At 51.5% G+C, this 17,555-nt stretch overlaps 1 protein-coding gene across 1 annotated transcript in view; it reads left to right on the plus strand.

Moving 5' to 3' along the window:
• Positions 1-205: 205 nt before the first annotated feature.
• TMPRSS5 (transmembrane serine protease 5) overlaps positions 206-17,555 on the plus strand; it is a 111,201-nt gene continuing 93,851 nt past the window's right edge. The window contains 11 exon segments of the mRNA XM_053670402.1: positions 206-256; positions 1,654-1,777; positions 2,158-2,204; positions 2,206-2,245; positions 2,637-2,759; positions 4,066-4,161; positions 4,164-4,200; positions 4,536-4,649; positions 5,798-5,910; positions 6,005-6,103; positions 6,601-6,947. Coding sequence (XP_053526377.1) covers positions 206-256; positions 1,654-1,777; positions 2,158-2,204; positions 2,206-2,245; positions 2,637-2,759; positions 4,066-4,161; positions 4,164-4,200; positions 4,536-4,649; positions 5,798-5,910; positions 6,005-6,103; positions 6,601-6,947 — 1,191 coding nt within the window.

Raw genomic sequence — 17,555 nt, forward strand, 5'->3', positions numbered from 1 at the left:
TGACTGAAGGATGCGGCTCCCAGGTGTGTTCTGCTCACCCTGGGCTCAGCTGAGCCACCTTGTGCTTTGAAGCAACCTAGCACTAAGGGCTTCTACAGTAACTGGCCCTTAGCGTACCAGGGCTGGGAAGCTCTATTTTCTTGGCCTTGGGGGTGGCAGGTACAGCCCAGGTGACAAAGATATCTATCATAATCCCAACTCCAACATGGTGACAACCCCAGACCTCTGGGAAAGCCAGCCCCCAGAGAAGGGAGAGGTAATCCAGACAGCTCAAAAACATTTCAGCAAATGCTAATATCGGCTTCTCCAATACAACCCTGTCAGCAGGAAGGGGGAATTTTGCTAGCTTGCATAGGGTACATTTTTTGGCACAGGTACCTGGTTGCTAAGCAACAGTAGCTGGCCTCTTCTCCTCCCTCTAACCTTTTTCTGTTTCTAAGCTTCCAGTTAGCAGATGGGAGGGACTGAGCCTGACCAGCCCAGGCCAGCCCTCGGTCCCCTTTCCTGCAACAAGGGGTCTATTCATGGCTTCTGAGCAGAGTTCATTGTTTCTCTGGCTTGGGTCTGTGTGCATGTGTGTGGAGGGGGATAAAGGGAGGAGCCGTTGTGTGAACTAGGGAGACCTCACCCTCCAGCCAAGCTGGCTGAGCTGTTTAATAAGTGCTGATGCAAGAACAGGACCAGAACCTTTCCTAGCAGAACTTGAGGCTTTTTGGTCTTTACCGCTCACCAGTATGGTAAGACTATACCTCTGCACCATCCCTGATCTGGCCTCTCGCTCCTTCTTCCCCACCTGCACCCCCCACACCCCTCTTGGAGTTCTTGGCTGGCAGAATGAGCCTCCTTTGGTAGGCAGCTGTGGTACAGGGGCTACATGCTAGAGGGGGCCTTGTGTGGCCAAACTACTGGTTTTGTTTTTTTACAGCAGTTGACTTTATTCTCCTCTCTTTTCTTGAAATACCCAATGCCCATATATATCAGGTAAAACCCTAGTCATTCTGATGGCCTGTGTCAGAGGCTGCCTCTTCTAGGAGGCCTTTTTTGGTCACCCCCAAGAAAAGTAGGTGCCCCTTCTCTGAATGCCAGTGGTGGTTTACCTAAACTTTACTTCTGTCACTCCACGTGCACTGCTTTGTTTACATGACTCATCTTCAGGAGTGAGACGCAAATTCTTTTAGGCAGTTGTGCTGGAGGTTCATGTTACTTGTTCTTGACCTCCTTACAATATCCCCCGTCATGGCCTGTTCACCTGGGCTCAATACTGTTCACTGAGTGAATGGATGGCTGATGCACTGGGGAGGGGCCCTTCTTCCTATGAGAGAGAAGGGAAAGAAGAAGGATGGGATCTTGAGGCCTGAGGAGGGAGCTGAGGGAGTCAGCAGATGCCCTTCATGCTCTCTGGGGTGGTGTAAACTTTGGTCTCTGCTGGTCTGGATCAAGTCTCCGCCCAACACTTCCTGGCCGTGTGAAAGTAAGGTGGGTAGGGTTGGGCTCTAAGGAGAGCAGAGAGGGCTTGGAGGGGCATCTGTAGCAACACACAGGAAGTCCCCAAGGAGAAAAAAGGCTTGCCAGGAGCAGCGAAGGTGTAGTTGAGGTTAGAAGGTGACTCTCCTGGGTGTGGGGGTCTTGAGTGACTGTTAACTGTCTCCCCAGAGCCTGATTCTGAGTGGCCAAGCCTCCACGGAAGCTGGGTGCACGGAGGAGGGCCCAGACCCCAGGATCTTCAGAGCAGAGCTGGGAGACTCACGGCAGAGGCCTGACACCCAACAGCCACCCAGTAGGCCAGACTGGGCCGCAGAGGAGTGACAGGGCGGGGGCCGTGAAGGGATGATCTTCCTACACCTCCCCAGAATCCCCAGATCTTCATTGAGTCAGCCCCAGATGATAACGGCAAGAGGCCATCTTGCTGTCTGGGGTGGACATTTATCCCAGACTGGATTTTGCTCTCTATTTCCCATTTTGGGGATTGAGTGGGCTCTGGGGGCTTCAGGGGTCGTGGGGTGGCGGGAGGTGGGCAGGTGCAGTGGGACAAACTCCCACTCCTGCCGCAGCTCAGTGACTGCCTAGCCCTGTGGTACCTCAGGGTGAAGTGAGGCAGGCCAGCAGGAGCTGGGGACCCAGACACTGCTGTGCCCTCCCCCACGGTCTCTTGGACAGGGCGCTGGTGTTCCAGGAGGTGTGGCTGGGAGGCGCTGGGAGCACTGGGGGGTGCAGGCTGGTGTGAGTGTTGGCTCATGGCTTCTAGGTCAGTGCTGAACCCTCGTATGGTCTGGAGAGGGACCGAGTGCAGGGTCTGGGAGTGTTGGGAGGAAGGAGCAGGTGTGAGCATGTGTTAGGGCAGGCAGATAAGCATCTCTCTCATGTGCCCTGGGTGCAGGGTACTGGAACGAGTGGTCCGGGGGGGCCCTGCTCCAACTGTTTCTAGAAATCTTTCCCAGGCAGACAGAGACAGAGACAGAGGGCACCGTACCTCTCGTCAGCATGTTAGGTGGGAACCTGCGAGGGCAGGGTGGTTGAGGAGTCCCCGGGGCAGCTGCTTGCCTCCGCAGCCACAAATGTCTTGTTGTGCCCCCCACCCCCTCCTGTGGGAATACCTCCCTTCTCTATGACCCTCTCCTTGTTCTTGTCCTCTGAAGGGCTGTATCTGTGGCCAGCTGCCTCTCAACCCATTCCTGGGACCTTGCAGGATGAGGAGATGACTTTGAGCTGCTCAGAGGCCCACAGGGAGGAAGCCCTGCTCCCCTCACTTCCCAGAACAGGTGGGCCACACTCCAAGGCTACAGGACTCCCACCCCAGCCCCGGGCCCTTCACAGCTCTGGGACTCCCCTTCTGGCTGGGGGCAAGAGGACCAAAATGAAGGTCCTCCTGCCACTCATTCGTATCTTCTCTGGTGTGAGGGTGGTGACACAGTCCCGATGTGCAGAGCTGATCTATGATTTGGGGCTTTCAGCACTCCCCTGGGCCTGTCTTGATCTCTGGCTGGGACATGGCCTGGAGCCAAGTTGCTGGCTAGAGAGCAACTTGACATTTTGGTCAGAGTGAGCCAGAAGTGGAGGGGAAGATGAGCCAGGTGTGTGGGGAGACGGCGTGTGACAGACAGGGGCCTTCGTCCAGTGGCCACCTAGAGGGCTGGGAGCATCACTACCTGTTGTCTACTGCTTTGCCCCAGCATTGTCCTCTCCAGGTGAGAGCTAAGGCCCAGCAGGGGTCGTGCTGCTGAGGCTGGGGTCAGAAGCAGTCATAGGAGACAGAATTAGCTTGGAGCCTGCCTTTTGGTAGCTGTGTGACTTTGGGCACATTATTTCCTTTGAGCTTCCAGTTCCTTCTCTATGAAATGGAGACAAAAATATTTACTACATGAAGTTGTAAAGATAATATGAGCTAATAAATAAAATAGCTTAGCCCTGGCTGGCGTAGCTCAGTGGATTGAGCGCGGGCCTGCGAACCAGAGTATCGAGGTTCGATTCCCAGTCAGGGCACATGCCTGGGTTGCAGGCCAGTTCCCAGCAGAGGACGCATGAGAGGCAACCATACATTGATATTTCTCTCCCACTCTTTCTCCTTCCCTTCCCCTCTCTCGAAAAATAAATAAATAAAATATTTTAAAAAAAAATAAAATAGCTTAGCACAAAGCCTGGAAAAAAAACAGATGCCGCATAAATGGTAACCATCACTAGTATTGTCACAACACTTGAAATCAGAAGGCATGGAGTTGATTCTGGATCCATCAGTCTCATATTCTGTAACCTTAGGCAGGTCACTTAAGCTCTGTGCCTTGGTTTTCCCTTTGCAGATGGGGAGGATGGTGATACTCATCCCACAGGGCTGTCGTGACACTGAGTGATGGAACACATTAAAAAGAAAGTTGAAATGCTGCAGAAATAGGGCTGTTTTGTTCTCAGAACTGACCTGATACCCTGGGGAGCAGGGAGCCTGACACTGGGTGGCCCAGACACTATCAGTAAGGCCCATTCAGATGGACAGCGGCCAGGTCCAGCTGCCCCTGCCCACCCTGCACCTCCACCTCATGGCAGGGGCGATGTGGCTTTTATGCCATGATTCAGTATCTTTCAGAATAAACACTGAGGACTTCTTGCTGGAAGTGCAAGTGAAGGCCCGGCCAGGCTGGCTCCTGGTCTGCTGTGAGGGCCGGAGCTCTGCCCGGGGGTGCGGGTCTGCCGGAGACTTTGGCATCTCAGGTAAGTGCTGCTCATCTGGGGCCTGGGGCGTGTGGGGAGCTGGCTAGCAGTTGGAGACCTCTATTTGTCTGTGGTGTTCACAGTGCTCAGGAAATGGCAAGAGGTCATTTTGGTCATCTCTGGGCCTCTGGGCACATTGGTGGTCCAGCCTGTGTCTCTCCCTTGAGCATCTCTGCTTTTTAACAAACATAAATCCCAGAAGAGTTTGTTGTCACAGCTTTGCTCTGTCTCCATCCTGGTGTAGTGTATCAGCTCTTTGCTGCTATGAACCCCTGCCCCTCATGCTGCAGTTTGAGGCTGACTTCCTCCTGCTCTGTTCTCTTCTTTCTGCCAAGACTCACTCACCACAAAGGAGTGAACCTGTCCGACGTCAAGCACAACAGCTCCCAGGAGTTTGCTCAGCTTTCTCCTAGACTGGGAGGCCTCCTGGGGGAGTGGTGGCAGCCCAGGTGGGGCTTCTGGGGAGGCTGACTGGGGTCCCTGACTTCCTGGTGAGCAGTCCAGCAAAAATCTCCCTGTCATGGGAGCCTGGTGACAAAGACATTGATTGTGTAAGATAGGTCAAAGGGGAACAGTCAGAGATTACAGACTCAGTTCCATGAGCCTGCTCATCCAAGTTTCACATACATTATTTTACTTGCCCCTCACGAGAACTACAGGATGCTACAGCTTCATAAGGTAAAGGGCCTTGTCCAAGGTCACAGAACTAGTAAGCAGCCAAACCAAGTCTTGAAATCGGGCTCCTGTCTCCAATCCGAGTGCTCTCTCATCCCTGCCACATTTCATTTGGATAACGGGTGTCTCAGGGAAGATGGTTGACTTGCTCTAGCTAAGAACTGCTTGGAGCCTGGAGACCCTCTAGAGAAGAGGGCTCTGGAATGGAGCAGACCCTTCACCAAATCCCGGGGGTGAGCACAGGCTGAGAAGGTCTTCACTCAGTTTGGGCTTCCTCTAGCTGTCCAGCAGCTTCCTGGGCTGGCTGGCCGAGCATCGCTCACCACTCTAAAGCCTCGTACCACCTTTTCCGAATGCTTCTTTATTTTCTACACCTGAATAGGCAAAGGGACGTAGGGGTGGGACTGACTCCACCAAGGGAGGAGGGCTCTGGGTTGGGGAAACTCGAAGAAGCTAAGGATCCAGGCATTGAGCTGCTGGCAGTAAGAGATGAGTGAGGAAAGAGAAGAGAATTTTGGTCCAAAAGGAACTGAGGTTTATGATAGGGCCCATTCACTCACCACGTGCTTAATCATTCATCCACTGCACACCATACTCAGGGGTCCCTTAGGGGGAACAGCAGGGCTTTCGTATTTGTGACTACTTGGTTGTAACCTTGGGCCCTGCCCACAGCAGTCCCCCACAGCAGTCCTCCAGGACCACAGAGTTCTGTCGGTGCTCTTGGGCAATCGAGCAGTGTGCACACTGCCAACCTGGAGACCTGTTAGGAGAAGGGGTTGGGGCTTGGGTGAGGGTGGGCAGCAAATGGCTATAACTACATGAGAGGTCCCCTCTGACCCCACCCTTCCTCCACGCTTTTGGGTGGGTGCTCAGCCTCACATGGGCCTCTGCCTGGTTTCTGGTTGGTGCCTCTGTTTTGCAGAGACAGCTGCACTTCTGGCCAAATCGTTTCCCTCAAGTGCTCTGGTGAGTCACATCTTGGATTTAGGAAGGTAGTGGTGGGAGGAAGGAGTCTCTCCCACCCCACCCCACCCTGCCTGTGGAAGAGCCCCATAGAAAGGCTCAGCTGGGTCTGGCGGTGGGGTTCCTTATCCACCTGCCCATCTGCCTGCTGGGCCCCTTCTTGAAGACACAGTGGGCGCTGTGTGCCTGCCTGCGGAGGAGCAGGATTTTCCGAGGGGCTCGCAGTGCTGGGTGTCTGGCTGGGGCCACACCGACCCCAGCCACAGTGAGTCAGTCCCCAGGGCCCTGGGTGCAAAAGGGGTGTGCGGGTGTGGGGGTGACCTCCTTGCCCAGGTGAGGTGCCTCCACCCACCCCGGCCACAGGGCAGTGCCAGCCCACGTTTTCTCTGATACCTCCTTTGGCCAAACCAAGGGCCCCCCATCTGCCCTGTGTGGGTCTTTCTGAAAGAACAACCCCTGAGTTTCTCCTAATTGCAGGCCCTTTGCTCTTATTCCCTGTGTTCCAGGAGTGCCAAGGCCTCAGTATTCGGGGTGTATATGTGAGCGAGTTCCACTCCTGCTCTTTACTCCCAGCCTCCACGTCTGACAGACCCTTGCCTCCTTGCCCACGGTCCGCAGCTCTCACCCTGAGCTCTTCTCTTTGGGACTCTGTCTCTGAGGCCTCTAGCCACCCATTCTCTTGCTGTTCTGTCATCCTGGGCCTTGCTTTGTACTCTGTGGCCTTGCTGTGTGTCCCTTCATCTCCATGTCTGCCTCCCGCAGCCCACAGCTTGGACACACTGCAGGACACGGCCCTGGTCTGAGCAGCCTCTCTAGGAGGGCTGAGACAAGACAGGATCCGTGCTGGAAGCAGGAGGGGCCAGAATGGGGGGGTCTGCTTTCTGGGAAGGTCTGGTGCCCCTCCTCCTGAAAGGACTAACTGCCCATTTCTCTGGTCTTTGTGCCTGGACCCTCAGGGGAACAGTGGGGGCCCCCTGGTTTGCCCAGATGGGGGCGCATGGCGCTTTGTGGGGGTGGTCAGCTGGGGCCGAGGCTGCGCAGAGCCCAAGCACCCCAGTGTCTACGCCAAAGTTGCTGAGTTTTTGGACTGGATCCATGACACGGCATGGGTGAGTATGGGGGCCAGGTTGGGGAAGGGAGGTTTGTAAAGGACCTGCCCCTCAGAAACTGTGACCCTTGACCCTTAGGCCTGGGCCTAGCTGGGGGCTAGGGAGGGCCTAGGGAATGTTCTCCAGAGTAAGAGGAAGGAGAAATGATGCACATTACGTTGAATCCATTGGGTTTCTATCCATTTAAGCATTGGCTGGGGAAGATTAGACCTGAGCTTGTGTTGTAGCCCAGATCTGCCATCTGCTGTGTGACCTTTGGTGAGTTCTTAACTTGGTAAACCTCAGCTGCCTAGTAATAACTGTCATGGTGACCTTACCTGCTATCGTGGCAATTAAATGAGGTAAGACCTGAACAAGGCCTGCACAGTGCCAGGTTAGAGTGAGTGACCCTCCTGCTATTTATGGGTGTATTTGTGACTGTCACTCACCCCCTGGTTTCTAAGGCAGTCACTAGGGCCTGCAGTCCTTACATCGCAGAGAGAACTCAGCATTTAGCAATTTGGGTTTGGCCGCTAATTAATTCTTGTATGGCGCTAGGCAAGCCACTCAACTTCCACTGTCCGGTAGGAGGTCCAAGGGATATAATGTGTTAAACTATGTTATTTGTATCCATTGCTTTATAAGTGCAGGGTGTGATAAGGAAAAGCGTCTTCTGCGAGGTTGGGCCTGGAGTGGTTGGTGGATAATACACTTTATGGATTCCGGGGGACGCAGGCATCCACCTTCCCATTCCAACCTTACAAAAGACCTAGAGAAGTGAATATTTTTAGCCCCATTTGATAGAAGTAGAAATGAAAGTTCTGAGTGGTTAAGTGATTTACTAAAATGAAAGTTGACTAGTGCATGGTAGGGTCACCCTGAGGATCTGGTTCCTTTCTCTGTGAGCTCAGAACTCGCTCCCCTGGTCCTGCTGGCTTCTCCTTCTTACTGCATAGCAGCCTCATGTTTCCTGGGGTCTCCGGCAGGTCCACTAGATGGAGGAGGAGCAGCAGACCCCGGTGCAGAAGTCACGGATTTCCCATCACTGCACATGAGACAATTACCACCACCAGCCAGCCTCTGGGCCCTACAGCCTCCCCCTTGGGCCCTGGTTTCTAGATCCTCTATGTTACCAGAGGGCTCCAATGATGAGAAGGAAGCTGGGCAGGGTTGGGACCCTGGGGAAGCCCTGGGATGTGGGGGAGGAGCTGGAGGGAAAGAGGATGCTGGGAGCAGCTGGGAGGCTGCCTCTGCCCTCTCCCCTTCTCAGCCCCTGAGCCCATCTTCCGGGAGGATATGCAGGGATACTCTGGGCCTGTGTTCTTTCTGTGCTCTCAGGTGGGGTGGGGGCGGGGAGAGTGCCTCCCTAGAGGAGCCAGTGGCTCCAGAGGCTCCTGGAAAGATGGGGTCAGGGAGGGCCAGCCCAGATGAAGCCCATGGAGTCAGGATCCTCCCCACTCCCCACAGTTGGTCTCACTTCCTGTTCTTAGCTGGCTCTGGCTGGCCTTGCTGGCATAGGGGTGGGAGTTGGGCCAGTGCAAGAGCACTGTGGTTGGTGTTGGAATAGGGTTTTGGTTTTAAATGACAGTTCTGTGAACTGGTCCAAAGAATTCTTTTATTAAAGCAATGTGATGTATGGTCACGGTCCATTCTCTCTCTCTCTCTATTTCACACACATACACTTTCACAACAAGGGGTAGAATTACAGTTTTCCTTTCACATTGTGCATGTTTCTTAAAGCTCTGGGACTAACTCCTGTACTTATTAGTTTAATTCTTTACATTTGTTAAATCTGCATGTCATGATTTGCAACAAAAAGCCCCGCCACCTAGGTGCTAAGATGCAGCAAATCAGAGAAACACAGGCGGACGTTCTCTGAGGGAGATCTGGCTTCCCCACAAGCCCCATCTGTCCCTCTTGGGTCTCGCGCTTGTTTCAGAGCTGAGCCTTCAGGCTTGGGGAGTTTTCTTTCTGAGGTTATTCTCAGCATTTTCCTGGTTACATTTCTCCAACTCTCTCCGCTCCAGCAACTGAAATGCAATTGGCATCTTGTTTCTAAAAACTGCGATGAATTTTTTTGGTGCTACCCAAAGAAATGCAGTTAACATTTAGCAGTAACACAACTTTTGATGAGTTTATCAGCATTTTTGGAAGGGTTAGTAGAGATGAATATTCATTCCTGGAAGGTCTGCTTCCTTTGCATGAAGTGCACTAAAAAATAAGGGCCTCAATTTACTGTCGCTTTAGTACCCAGGGAAGAGGCTGCTAGGAGTCTGCTGTCAAACTGCAGAAGCAGCATAGCTGAGGCCCTGGCTGCTAACAAACAGCCTGGACCTGTGTTCGCAGAGGCCACACCTCCAGGCTCCCGCCGAGATCATCATTTACCCCCCACTCTGGAAGTGCTCACCTCAAAAGGCGTTCCTCCTTTTCAGGGTGCTGATCCTCCTGGGCAGGGAGGAGTTACCAGCGGATCCATCAACTCTGACCTTTTCTGTGTTTCTGATGTCACCCACAGGCATTTGCTCACTTAAAGGGAGGTTTTATTTATCATAGTCATATGACCTGGTAATATTAATCACATTTGAATACTGCTTTACAGTTTTACCAACCCTGCTCACATGTGGTAGTGCAGTTAAAGCTCACATCTATATGGTGAAGATATTATTGTGCTTGTTTTACAGGCAAGAAAATTAGTTCAGAAAGATTAAGTGACTTTCCAAGACCAGCCAGCCAGTAAGTGGCAGAACCTGAAGTGAACCCTAGCTAGGACCGTTTATGTCACTGTTTTGCACATGGATGAATGAGAGGGTCCAATATTGCACACAAGTATAGAATCGGAAAGAACTTTATCACCTGGCTTAGTCACCTGCCTAGTGTAATACTTTTTATAGGTGAGGTGACCAAAACCTGGGAGGTTAGTGGCTTCTCTCAGAGATCCTTAGGTAAAGGTCTTACAGATTTCCAGTTCTCCATGAGATTCACGGTCTGACTTCAATATTACGAATGAGCATCTTTCACAGGAGTGTGATAAAGAGGACCCTAATTAGGGAGTTTGCTAATAGCAATTCCCTTTTTACCTTATAGGAGCTCCAGCCAGGGGGCCAGTCAGATCTACAGGCTCAGAGGCTCTGACTTGCTCTTTCTTTGTTGGTACCAGCCTATCCAACCCTTAGGAAAGTGAGGATAAGGGAGTGCATTCCTGGGCTGGCTGCTAGAATGCAGGGATGGAGTTGAAGGCAGAGAAAGGTGGGGATATTCAGGTCCAGAAGGATTTTAATGAGGACCAGCTGGGTGCCCAGCTGTGTTAAGCTCTGTAGGGAATTCAGAGGTAGAGAAACCAGCTGTGTTATTGAAGCAAAGAAACTTATTTGCAATAAATTATTAGTGGCTAGCCAGGCAGGAAGCTGCAAGATGAGGCAGTAATTGCTAAGGGAACTCTAAGGGCCCATTGTTGAATAAGTCAGGGCATTTCTGTGTGCAGGAAACCTGTACTTGCCTCCCAGAGGATTCAGCATCTCACCTGCCTGATAGAACTTGTGAGCCTCCCGAGACTGTCCAGGAAGCTGGGTTCTGGCCGCCCTGCACAGCGTGGAGCCTTCTCTCTTCTGCTCCTCATGCCTGTGGATCTGGAGGATGCAGTGCAGTGCGGGCTCTCTCTCTCCATTAGCCCTCCCTGTAGTCCTGCTTTTCCTAGAGGGGCTGCTGCAAACAGAGGGGTGGCCCTGTCATTCCTCCAGAATGTTTCTCAGGCTCTTTTCTGCATTTTATTTTTGGAAATGCTGGGTCATGCACAGTAGGATATAACTGGAAATGCTATAAATGCTAAAAGCTAGTTCAGTAGCTGCCAGGAGGTGGTTTTCCTGAGTCTCTCCATTGTTTGTTCTGTCTCTCTCTTCGGCCCTCTCCTGGCCCTACACTTGGGGCCCTCCTGACTACTCAAAGAAAAACCACCTACTTCTGCTCCACTCTTCAGCCTCCCTCACCATCCTGGGTCGGGATCCCTGCCCACCTTGCTACTCAGACACAGCAGAATGTGTCTGCATTTGCATCACCCTTGGGCCACTTCTTTCTGCTAAACTATTGGAGCCCAGAAAGCCTCTGTAAACTGTCTTAACTCTGCCACCACCTTTAGGAAGGTTTCTAATGCATAGGCGGGAAATAGCCTCCTTCTCCTGAGGGTGAGGCTGGGCTTTCTCGCACATTCTAAACCTGGGAGAGGGAGAGGCAGAGCAGGCGGGCACCAGTGCCCACATTTCCAGTGCCTGGAGGCCCCGGGGCAGAACAGTCCAGAAGGATCTGCTGGATGGGTTCAGCTGGAGTTGGTGCTGGAGGGACCGAGCTGGTACTCACATAGGAGAGAGAGTCCTGGCCCCATAGGGTGGGAGGCAGGTCTTTCACAGGACTGGGCTGGGCTTCTGAGCTCCCTCCCTTCCGAGGACCCTCTGACTGTGGCGTCTGATGGTGGAGTCCCATCTGCGGCTCAGCCACGTGTGAATGCGCTGCCCTGAGCTAGTGACTCAGCCTCCCTGGAGGTTGGTCTCCCACCTGTCTAGTAAGGAGTACGGGGGCAGTGAGATCACTGGGATCTGCCTTGTCAGTACAGTTGAACTCTAACCTCCATTGCCTCTGGAGACATTATCTGTGTGCAACATCCTGCTGGGACCCCCGGGGAGGGTCCTGTTCCCTGGGACTAACCTGGAGGAAGCAGCTCGCTCAGCGGCTCGGGCAGGCACCAGGACAGCACTCACAGCTGCTCTCCCTCCAGACCTGCCCTCCGGGTCCCTGGGAGGAGGAGCTCCAGGTAAAAGATTTTAAAATTACTTTCCCTGTGTCCCTCTGGCCAGTGTTTGTGCCCTGGAGAAGGGTTCAGGGACAAGGCAAGCCGTCGACCTGGCACTGTGCTCCCTGCTTCCTTCCTGACACTCAGGCTCCGCGTGGGGCTTCATGGGCCTCCCAAAACCAGTGAGGGGATCTCCTCCCTGCTTCCTCTGTGAAGACCATGGCACTTGTCCTTGGACTACACCCCCTAGACAGTCCCTAAACTGACCACACAGCCCCTTTGCTCCCCATACATGAGACAGAATAGCGAGCAAAGTGTCGTCTAGCAGGACCATTAACAGTCACCCTGTCCTGAGCCGTGTGCCAGACTCAGGGAAGGAGGATCGTTTCCATGGCCCCTTAGGTGGCTCTGCCTCCTGTTTGCCCAGGACTGCCCTGATTTTAACACAGAAGACCCTGCGTCCTGGGACAGTGTGTCATGCTAAATCCATTGCCTCTCTTCTGTATAAAAGGAGCTCTGCAAAAACCAGTGGCCACTGGCGTTCCCCAGTCTTCCTTCAGTCCGGGCTTATTCAGAAGCTTTCCTGGTGGCCAGCTGGAGGAAGAGAAGGTTCCTGGTTATTCCTGAGGTTGGGGTGGTTCTGCAGGTGCTGGGACCTCAGCAGAGCTGTCTTGGCCCTGAGGCCAACAGAGCAAGAATCCCTCCTTTCCCACAGTGGCCCCTCACATGGCAGCCAGAGCAGGTGCACCTGACCTTGCCTAACATTTTGAATAAGCTGCTTTAGCCTTCCCAGGCCCAGAAGTTCTGCTGCAACTGGGGGAAGGCTGCTAGGAGGGTGAGGCAGATGTAGTGCTGCTTCCTGAATATTGATTTCCCAGTTTCCCAGGTCTCACTGATTTACGGCACCCAGAGCCTGAGCCCACTCAGGAGGAAGGGAAGCTGGGTGGGTCTCTTCTCTGGGCCTCTGCCTTGGAGGGGATCAGAGAGGAGCACACAAGAGACAAGCAGACTGCTAGAACCCGCCAGGATTTTGTGGGGCTTGTTTATCCTCAGCACTGTCTGCGGAGGTGAAAGCGTGAATAAAGGCATGAAGGAAGATTTACTGTTCCCACCACTTGCAGCAGCTCTGTGTTTGTACAGCAGATCTGGACGGGAGGGGTAGAGCGGGTGGAGGCAGTGCCGGGACGCAGAGAGAAAGGCAGAGCCTGGGCAGTCTTTCTGCAAGGACCCTGGGGTGGGGCTGAGGTGAGGCTGGGAGGCTATATTTAGGCCAGCTCTCCAACCACAGGGACCAGTGTGTCCCCTCCATTCTCCCATCTTCTCCCTGCATAAGCCATTAGTAGGCAGCTTGGGCCCAAGAATCCCTATACCCAGGGATATGTGGTGGGCCTGGCAGGGTATGCTGCCCATGAGTCTCTCAAAAGAGAGGGCCTCGGGCTGGGCTCATCAGTCACTCATGGTCCTGGCAGTGGGAACAATGAGAAATGACTTTTACTGTGGCCCAGCCTCGGCTGGCACTAGGACTTGGAACCTTTCAGCTGAAAGTGACCTTGAATAGGGTCCGGTGTTAACTTTGCATACATGCCCAAGGCCACATAAGCCATTTTGTGCTGATGCTGTGCTGTTCCTGGAGCCACGAATAATAGGCCACTCTTTGTACAGTAAATCCGAATGGTGGCAGGAAGCAGCAGAAGAGAGAAAACCCGAACCCTGAAGAGGGACTGGGTTGGCCCCAGGAAGCGATGTGAATCCTGTGTGTGGGTGTCTGTGTTCTGCGTGTACCTGTGTGAGTGTCTCTGTGTCTGCATGTGTAACTGTATTTGTGTGGGGGTTTCTGTGTGTTCTGTGTACATGTCTGTGTGTTTGTGCACACACGTGTATGTGTTCTGTGGGAAACTTGAAAGGTCCGAGGGAAGAAGACAATGTAAGTGGTCTGCGGTAAGGCTCTACAGAATATCTCCCCTAACTCTGAAGGGGCAGATTTGGTCAAGATTCAGGCCAGTTTCCATGTGCAGGACCCTCACCCCCTTCAGCCGCCCCTCTAGGGGCAATGTCAGGGGAATCCTCCCACAGAGAACTCTACTTCTTTCTCATTGAAAACGTCCTCATCTTCTGCAGCTGCCGCTCTACACACACACACACACACACACACACACACACACACACACACGCACTCACACACTAGCTCAATACTTTGCTCTGGCGGGCATGATCATAAGTTACTAGATATAATTAATCACGATAGTCACATATGAGAAATACAGGCCTGTAGTAGTGCTTCCCCAGGCCCTCTGTAACACTGTGGGGTTTGGGGCAGGAGTGTGGATGGAAGCCACATACCATATGTCTAAATAGTTCAAAGTAACACATCCAACTAGCAAACTGTTAAACATATCTTCTCCTCTTGCCATGACGAACAGTCCCTCTTAAGGACGTGGAAGTGCAGACTCAAATTTAGACTTGAATCCTTGGCATCTGCCCCAGAGCACGGCAGGATGGGGGAGCCAGCTTGGGGCTCCATCCCCTCCTACACAGAGCCTGGGGCAGATGTCATTCAGCCTCAGGGCTGCTTGAATTCCAGGGTCTAGAAGGGAGCACATAGGCTGTGGGTGGACACAGCCCCTCCGCTGAGTGACTCTGGTCAAAAAGGGACAGGACAGCGGAGCAGGATTGGGGCAAGGCAAGCGAAGTGTCACTGTCAGGATCACACAAGGGCAGCCTGGCTCCTGTCTCATCCTGACCTTGACCCTGCAGGACAGGGCCCTCTAAAGAGGGCAGGAAGACTCCTCTCATCTGGTCTTCACAGGAGTCGAAATCTAGTCCTGCCCATCTAGTCAGACCGAGGTAAGATGACAGAAGTAGACCCTCTCTTCGGTGTACCCCACTCCTCCAATGTCCCGTAAAGCACCCTCGGCCGTATTTCAGAGAGCTCCATGTCCTCATCAGCTTAAACCCTGGCGTGCTCTCTGTGCTCGTGCTTGGTGGAAAAATACCCAGAATGATTCGTTATGATTCCCATTCATGTCAGCTCTCAGAAATAAACTGAAATAAACACAGAAGAAAGACTCTAATGTGCTAATAGACCAGAGCAATCTCACAGAACAGAGTTCAATAAAAGCCAAGGTGAGTCAAAGCTAATTAGAAAAATGAAAGCATTAGGTAGCCCCAGCTGGTGTGGCTGAGTGGATTGAGTGCCAGCCTGCAAACCAAAGGGTTGTTGGTTTGATTCCCAGTCAGGGCACATGCTTAGGTTGCAGGCCAGGTCCCCAGTATGGGGCATGTAAAAGGCAACCACACATTGATGTCTCTCTCCCGTTCTTTCTCCCTCCCTTCCCCTCTCTCTAAAAATAAATAAATAAAATCTTTTTTTTAAAAAAAGAAAGAAAAATGAAAGCATTGGGTCAAGGAAAGTCTGAGAGAGAGGTTCCGGAATATGAATCCATATGCATTTTGGAGAGGTCTGGGTTCAACTTGCTATGGCTGAATCAAGTGCCCCTGCCATGCATGTGTCAAAGCCCTAATTCCCAGTGTGACTGTGTGAGGAGGCAGGGCTTTTAGAAAGGGAATTAAGGTTAAATGAAGTCATAACAGTGGGGGCTCGATCCCATAGGACTGGTGTCCTTATTAGAAAGGAAGAGACATCACAGCTCTCTCGTCATGTACACAGAGGAGCAGCCATGTGAGGACACAGCAGGAAGGTGGTCATCTGCAAGCCAGGAGGAGAATACACACGAAACAACACAGGTGGCCCCTTGATCTTCAACTACCAGTCTCCACAACTGTAAAAAATAGATTTCATTGTTGAAGCCACCCAGTCTGTGGTATTCTGTTATTTAGTTTTAATATAAAACTAAGTTACTGTAGAGTGTGCTCATAAAACAGTAGAATAACACGAGAGCAAGCATAGGGTGGTCTGACAGAGCCTGTCACCAGGTGTCTGTGGGAGTCATTTAGAAGAGGCTGGGTGGGAAGGACAGAAAAGCGCTGGGCTGGGAGCCTGAAGCCTGCGCTGCAGCTCGGCCTCCGTCACTGGTTAACCAGCCCAGCTGTCACTGGAGTTCACTGTGTTTGTATTTCCTCTTCTATGTAATAGAACTCAAAACATATCAGTTCTGATTAACTCACAGGGTAGATGGGAAGTTGAAATACAAATCAAATGATGAGAAGACTTTGGAGATTGTGTAGAGCTGGGCAAGTGTGAGAGGTTGTTGTTTCTAACCCGTGTCGGTGAGTCTGCCCGTTGTCCTGTTGACCCAGTCAGACCCCGCTCACTCAGGGGCCCTTTGGTGCCACGCCCCATCTCAGCCTGGCACACCTAGGACTGAGTACAACGGCACTGCCTTCAAGTTGCTCATGATCTAGTTGGAGAGAGACACTAAAAACCACCTGTTATTATTTGACCAAAGAGCAAAAATAGGGAAGCTTTTGAAAGAGTTTGCTATAATTACTTTACAACCATTTACAGATAGATGCTTGTTGCCAAGAAGGAATTGATGTGGTAAATGTAGACATTTCCTACGTACTATCATTTTTTAAAGAAAGCCAATGGAGGCAAATTATGTTTTAATCATAACCTCAGAATTGTAGTTTCTATACCAATCTATTCATGCAGGAAAAAAAAGTCGGAGACAAAGGTTGCCTCTAATTCACAATTTGGCTTGCCTTGGTTAAGTCGAATGGTGATTTAATAGAAAAGACTAATGTTCCACCCCACACAGTGCTCTGCCAAAGTGTATGCCCTCCAACACCTGTACACACAGACACAAAAAGGTAAGTCAACTGAAGCCCTCTGAGGGGCCAGCTCAGGCTCCCTGTGGACTCCTGGGTTCTAGCCCAGCCTGTCACTTTATGTCCCTGGGTCTTAGTTTCTTCATCTGTATAACAGAAGTAATACTGCCTCATACATTTTATCATCAGGAAACTGAAATGAGAGCAAATGTATAATTGTCTCAAAAGAACAAGGAACCAAATAGTCGCACAGGCAGCTCCTCCTAGAGCAGAAGGAACATCATGCAGCTTTTGCTAATGACTTGATTTAAACTGCTACCAATGAACCAGATTTCCTCCAGAACATCACAACTGGGGATGAATAGTGGGTCTTCAGCTGTGATTTGGAAACAGAGGCCCAGTTGTCCCAACAGAAGTCACCTGGTTCTCCACACCCGAAGAAAGACAACAAAGTCACAGCAAGATCAAGACCATGTTAACTGTGTTTTTTGATTGGGAAAGCAATGTCCATCACGAGTACACTCTTCCAGACCAAATAATTAATAAGGAGCACTGCCTTAATGTCCTTCGTATGTTGAGCAATGCAGCATGATGAAAATGGCCATAGCTATGGGCAACTGGTGATTGGCAGCTTCATTATGACAATGCACCCATTTGTGCATCACATCTCATCGAGTTTTTTGGTGGAACATCAAATCACCAGGTGACTCAGTGCCCGTGTAGCCAAGAGTTGGCACCCTGTGGCTTCTGGCTTTTCCCAAAACCAAAATCACCTTTGAAAGGGAAGAGATTTCAGACTATTGATGAGATTCAGGAAAATACAACAAGGCAGCTGATGGTGATTCCAACAAAGGATTTTAGAGAGGGTTTTGAACAGTGGAAAAGATGCTAGGAGAACAGTGTAAGGTCCCATGATGACTATGTTGAAGTGGACTAATATGGCACTGTCCTATGTACAGTGTTTTTTGTAATGTATCTTCTTCAATAAATGTCTATGTACTTCACATTACACAGCTGGATACTTTCAATATGGTTTAGCTGTTTAAAATATGTCTAAGCTTTTGTTATGTTACCATAACAAAATACTGTAGAAGTGGCTTAAACAACAGTACTTTATTTTC

Source organism: Artibeus jamaicensis, unplaced genomic scaffold (assembly GCF_021234435.1).
Source record: "Artibeus jamaicensis isolate MK-2021 breed Jamaican fruit bat unplaced genomic scaffold, CSHL_Jam_final contig_585, whole genome shotgun sequence".
Taxonomy (NCBI): domain Eukaryota; kingdom Metazoa; phylum Chordata; class Mammalia; order Chiroptera; family Phyllostomidae; genus Artibeus; species Artibeus jamaicensis.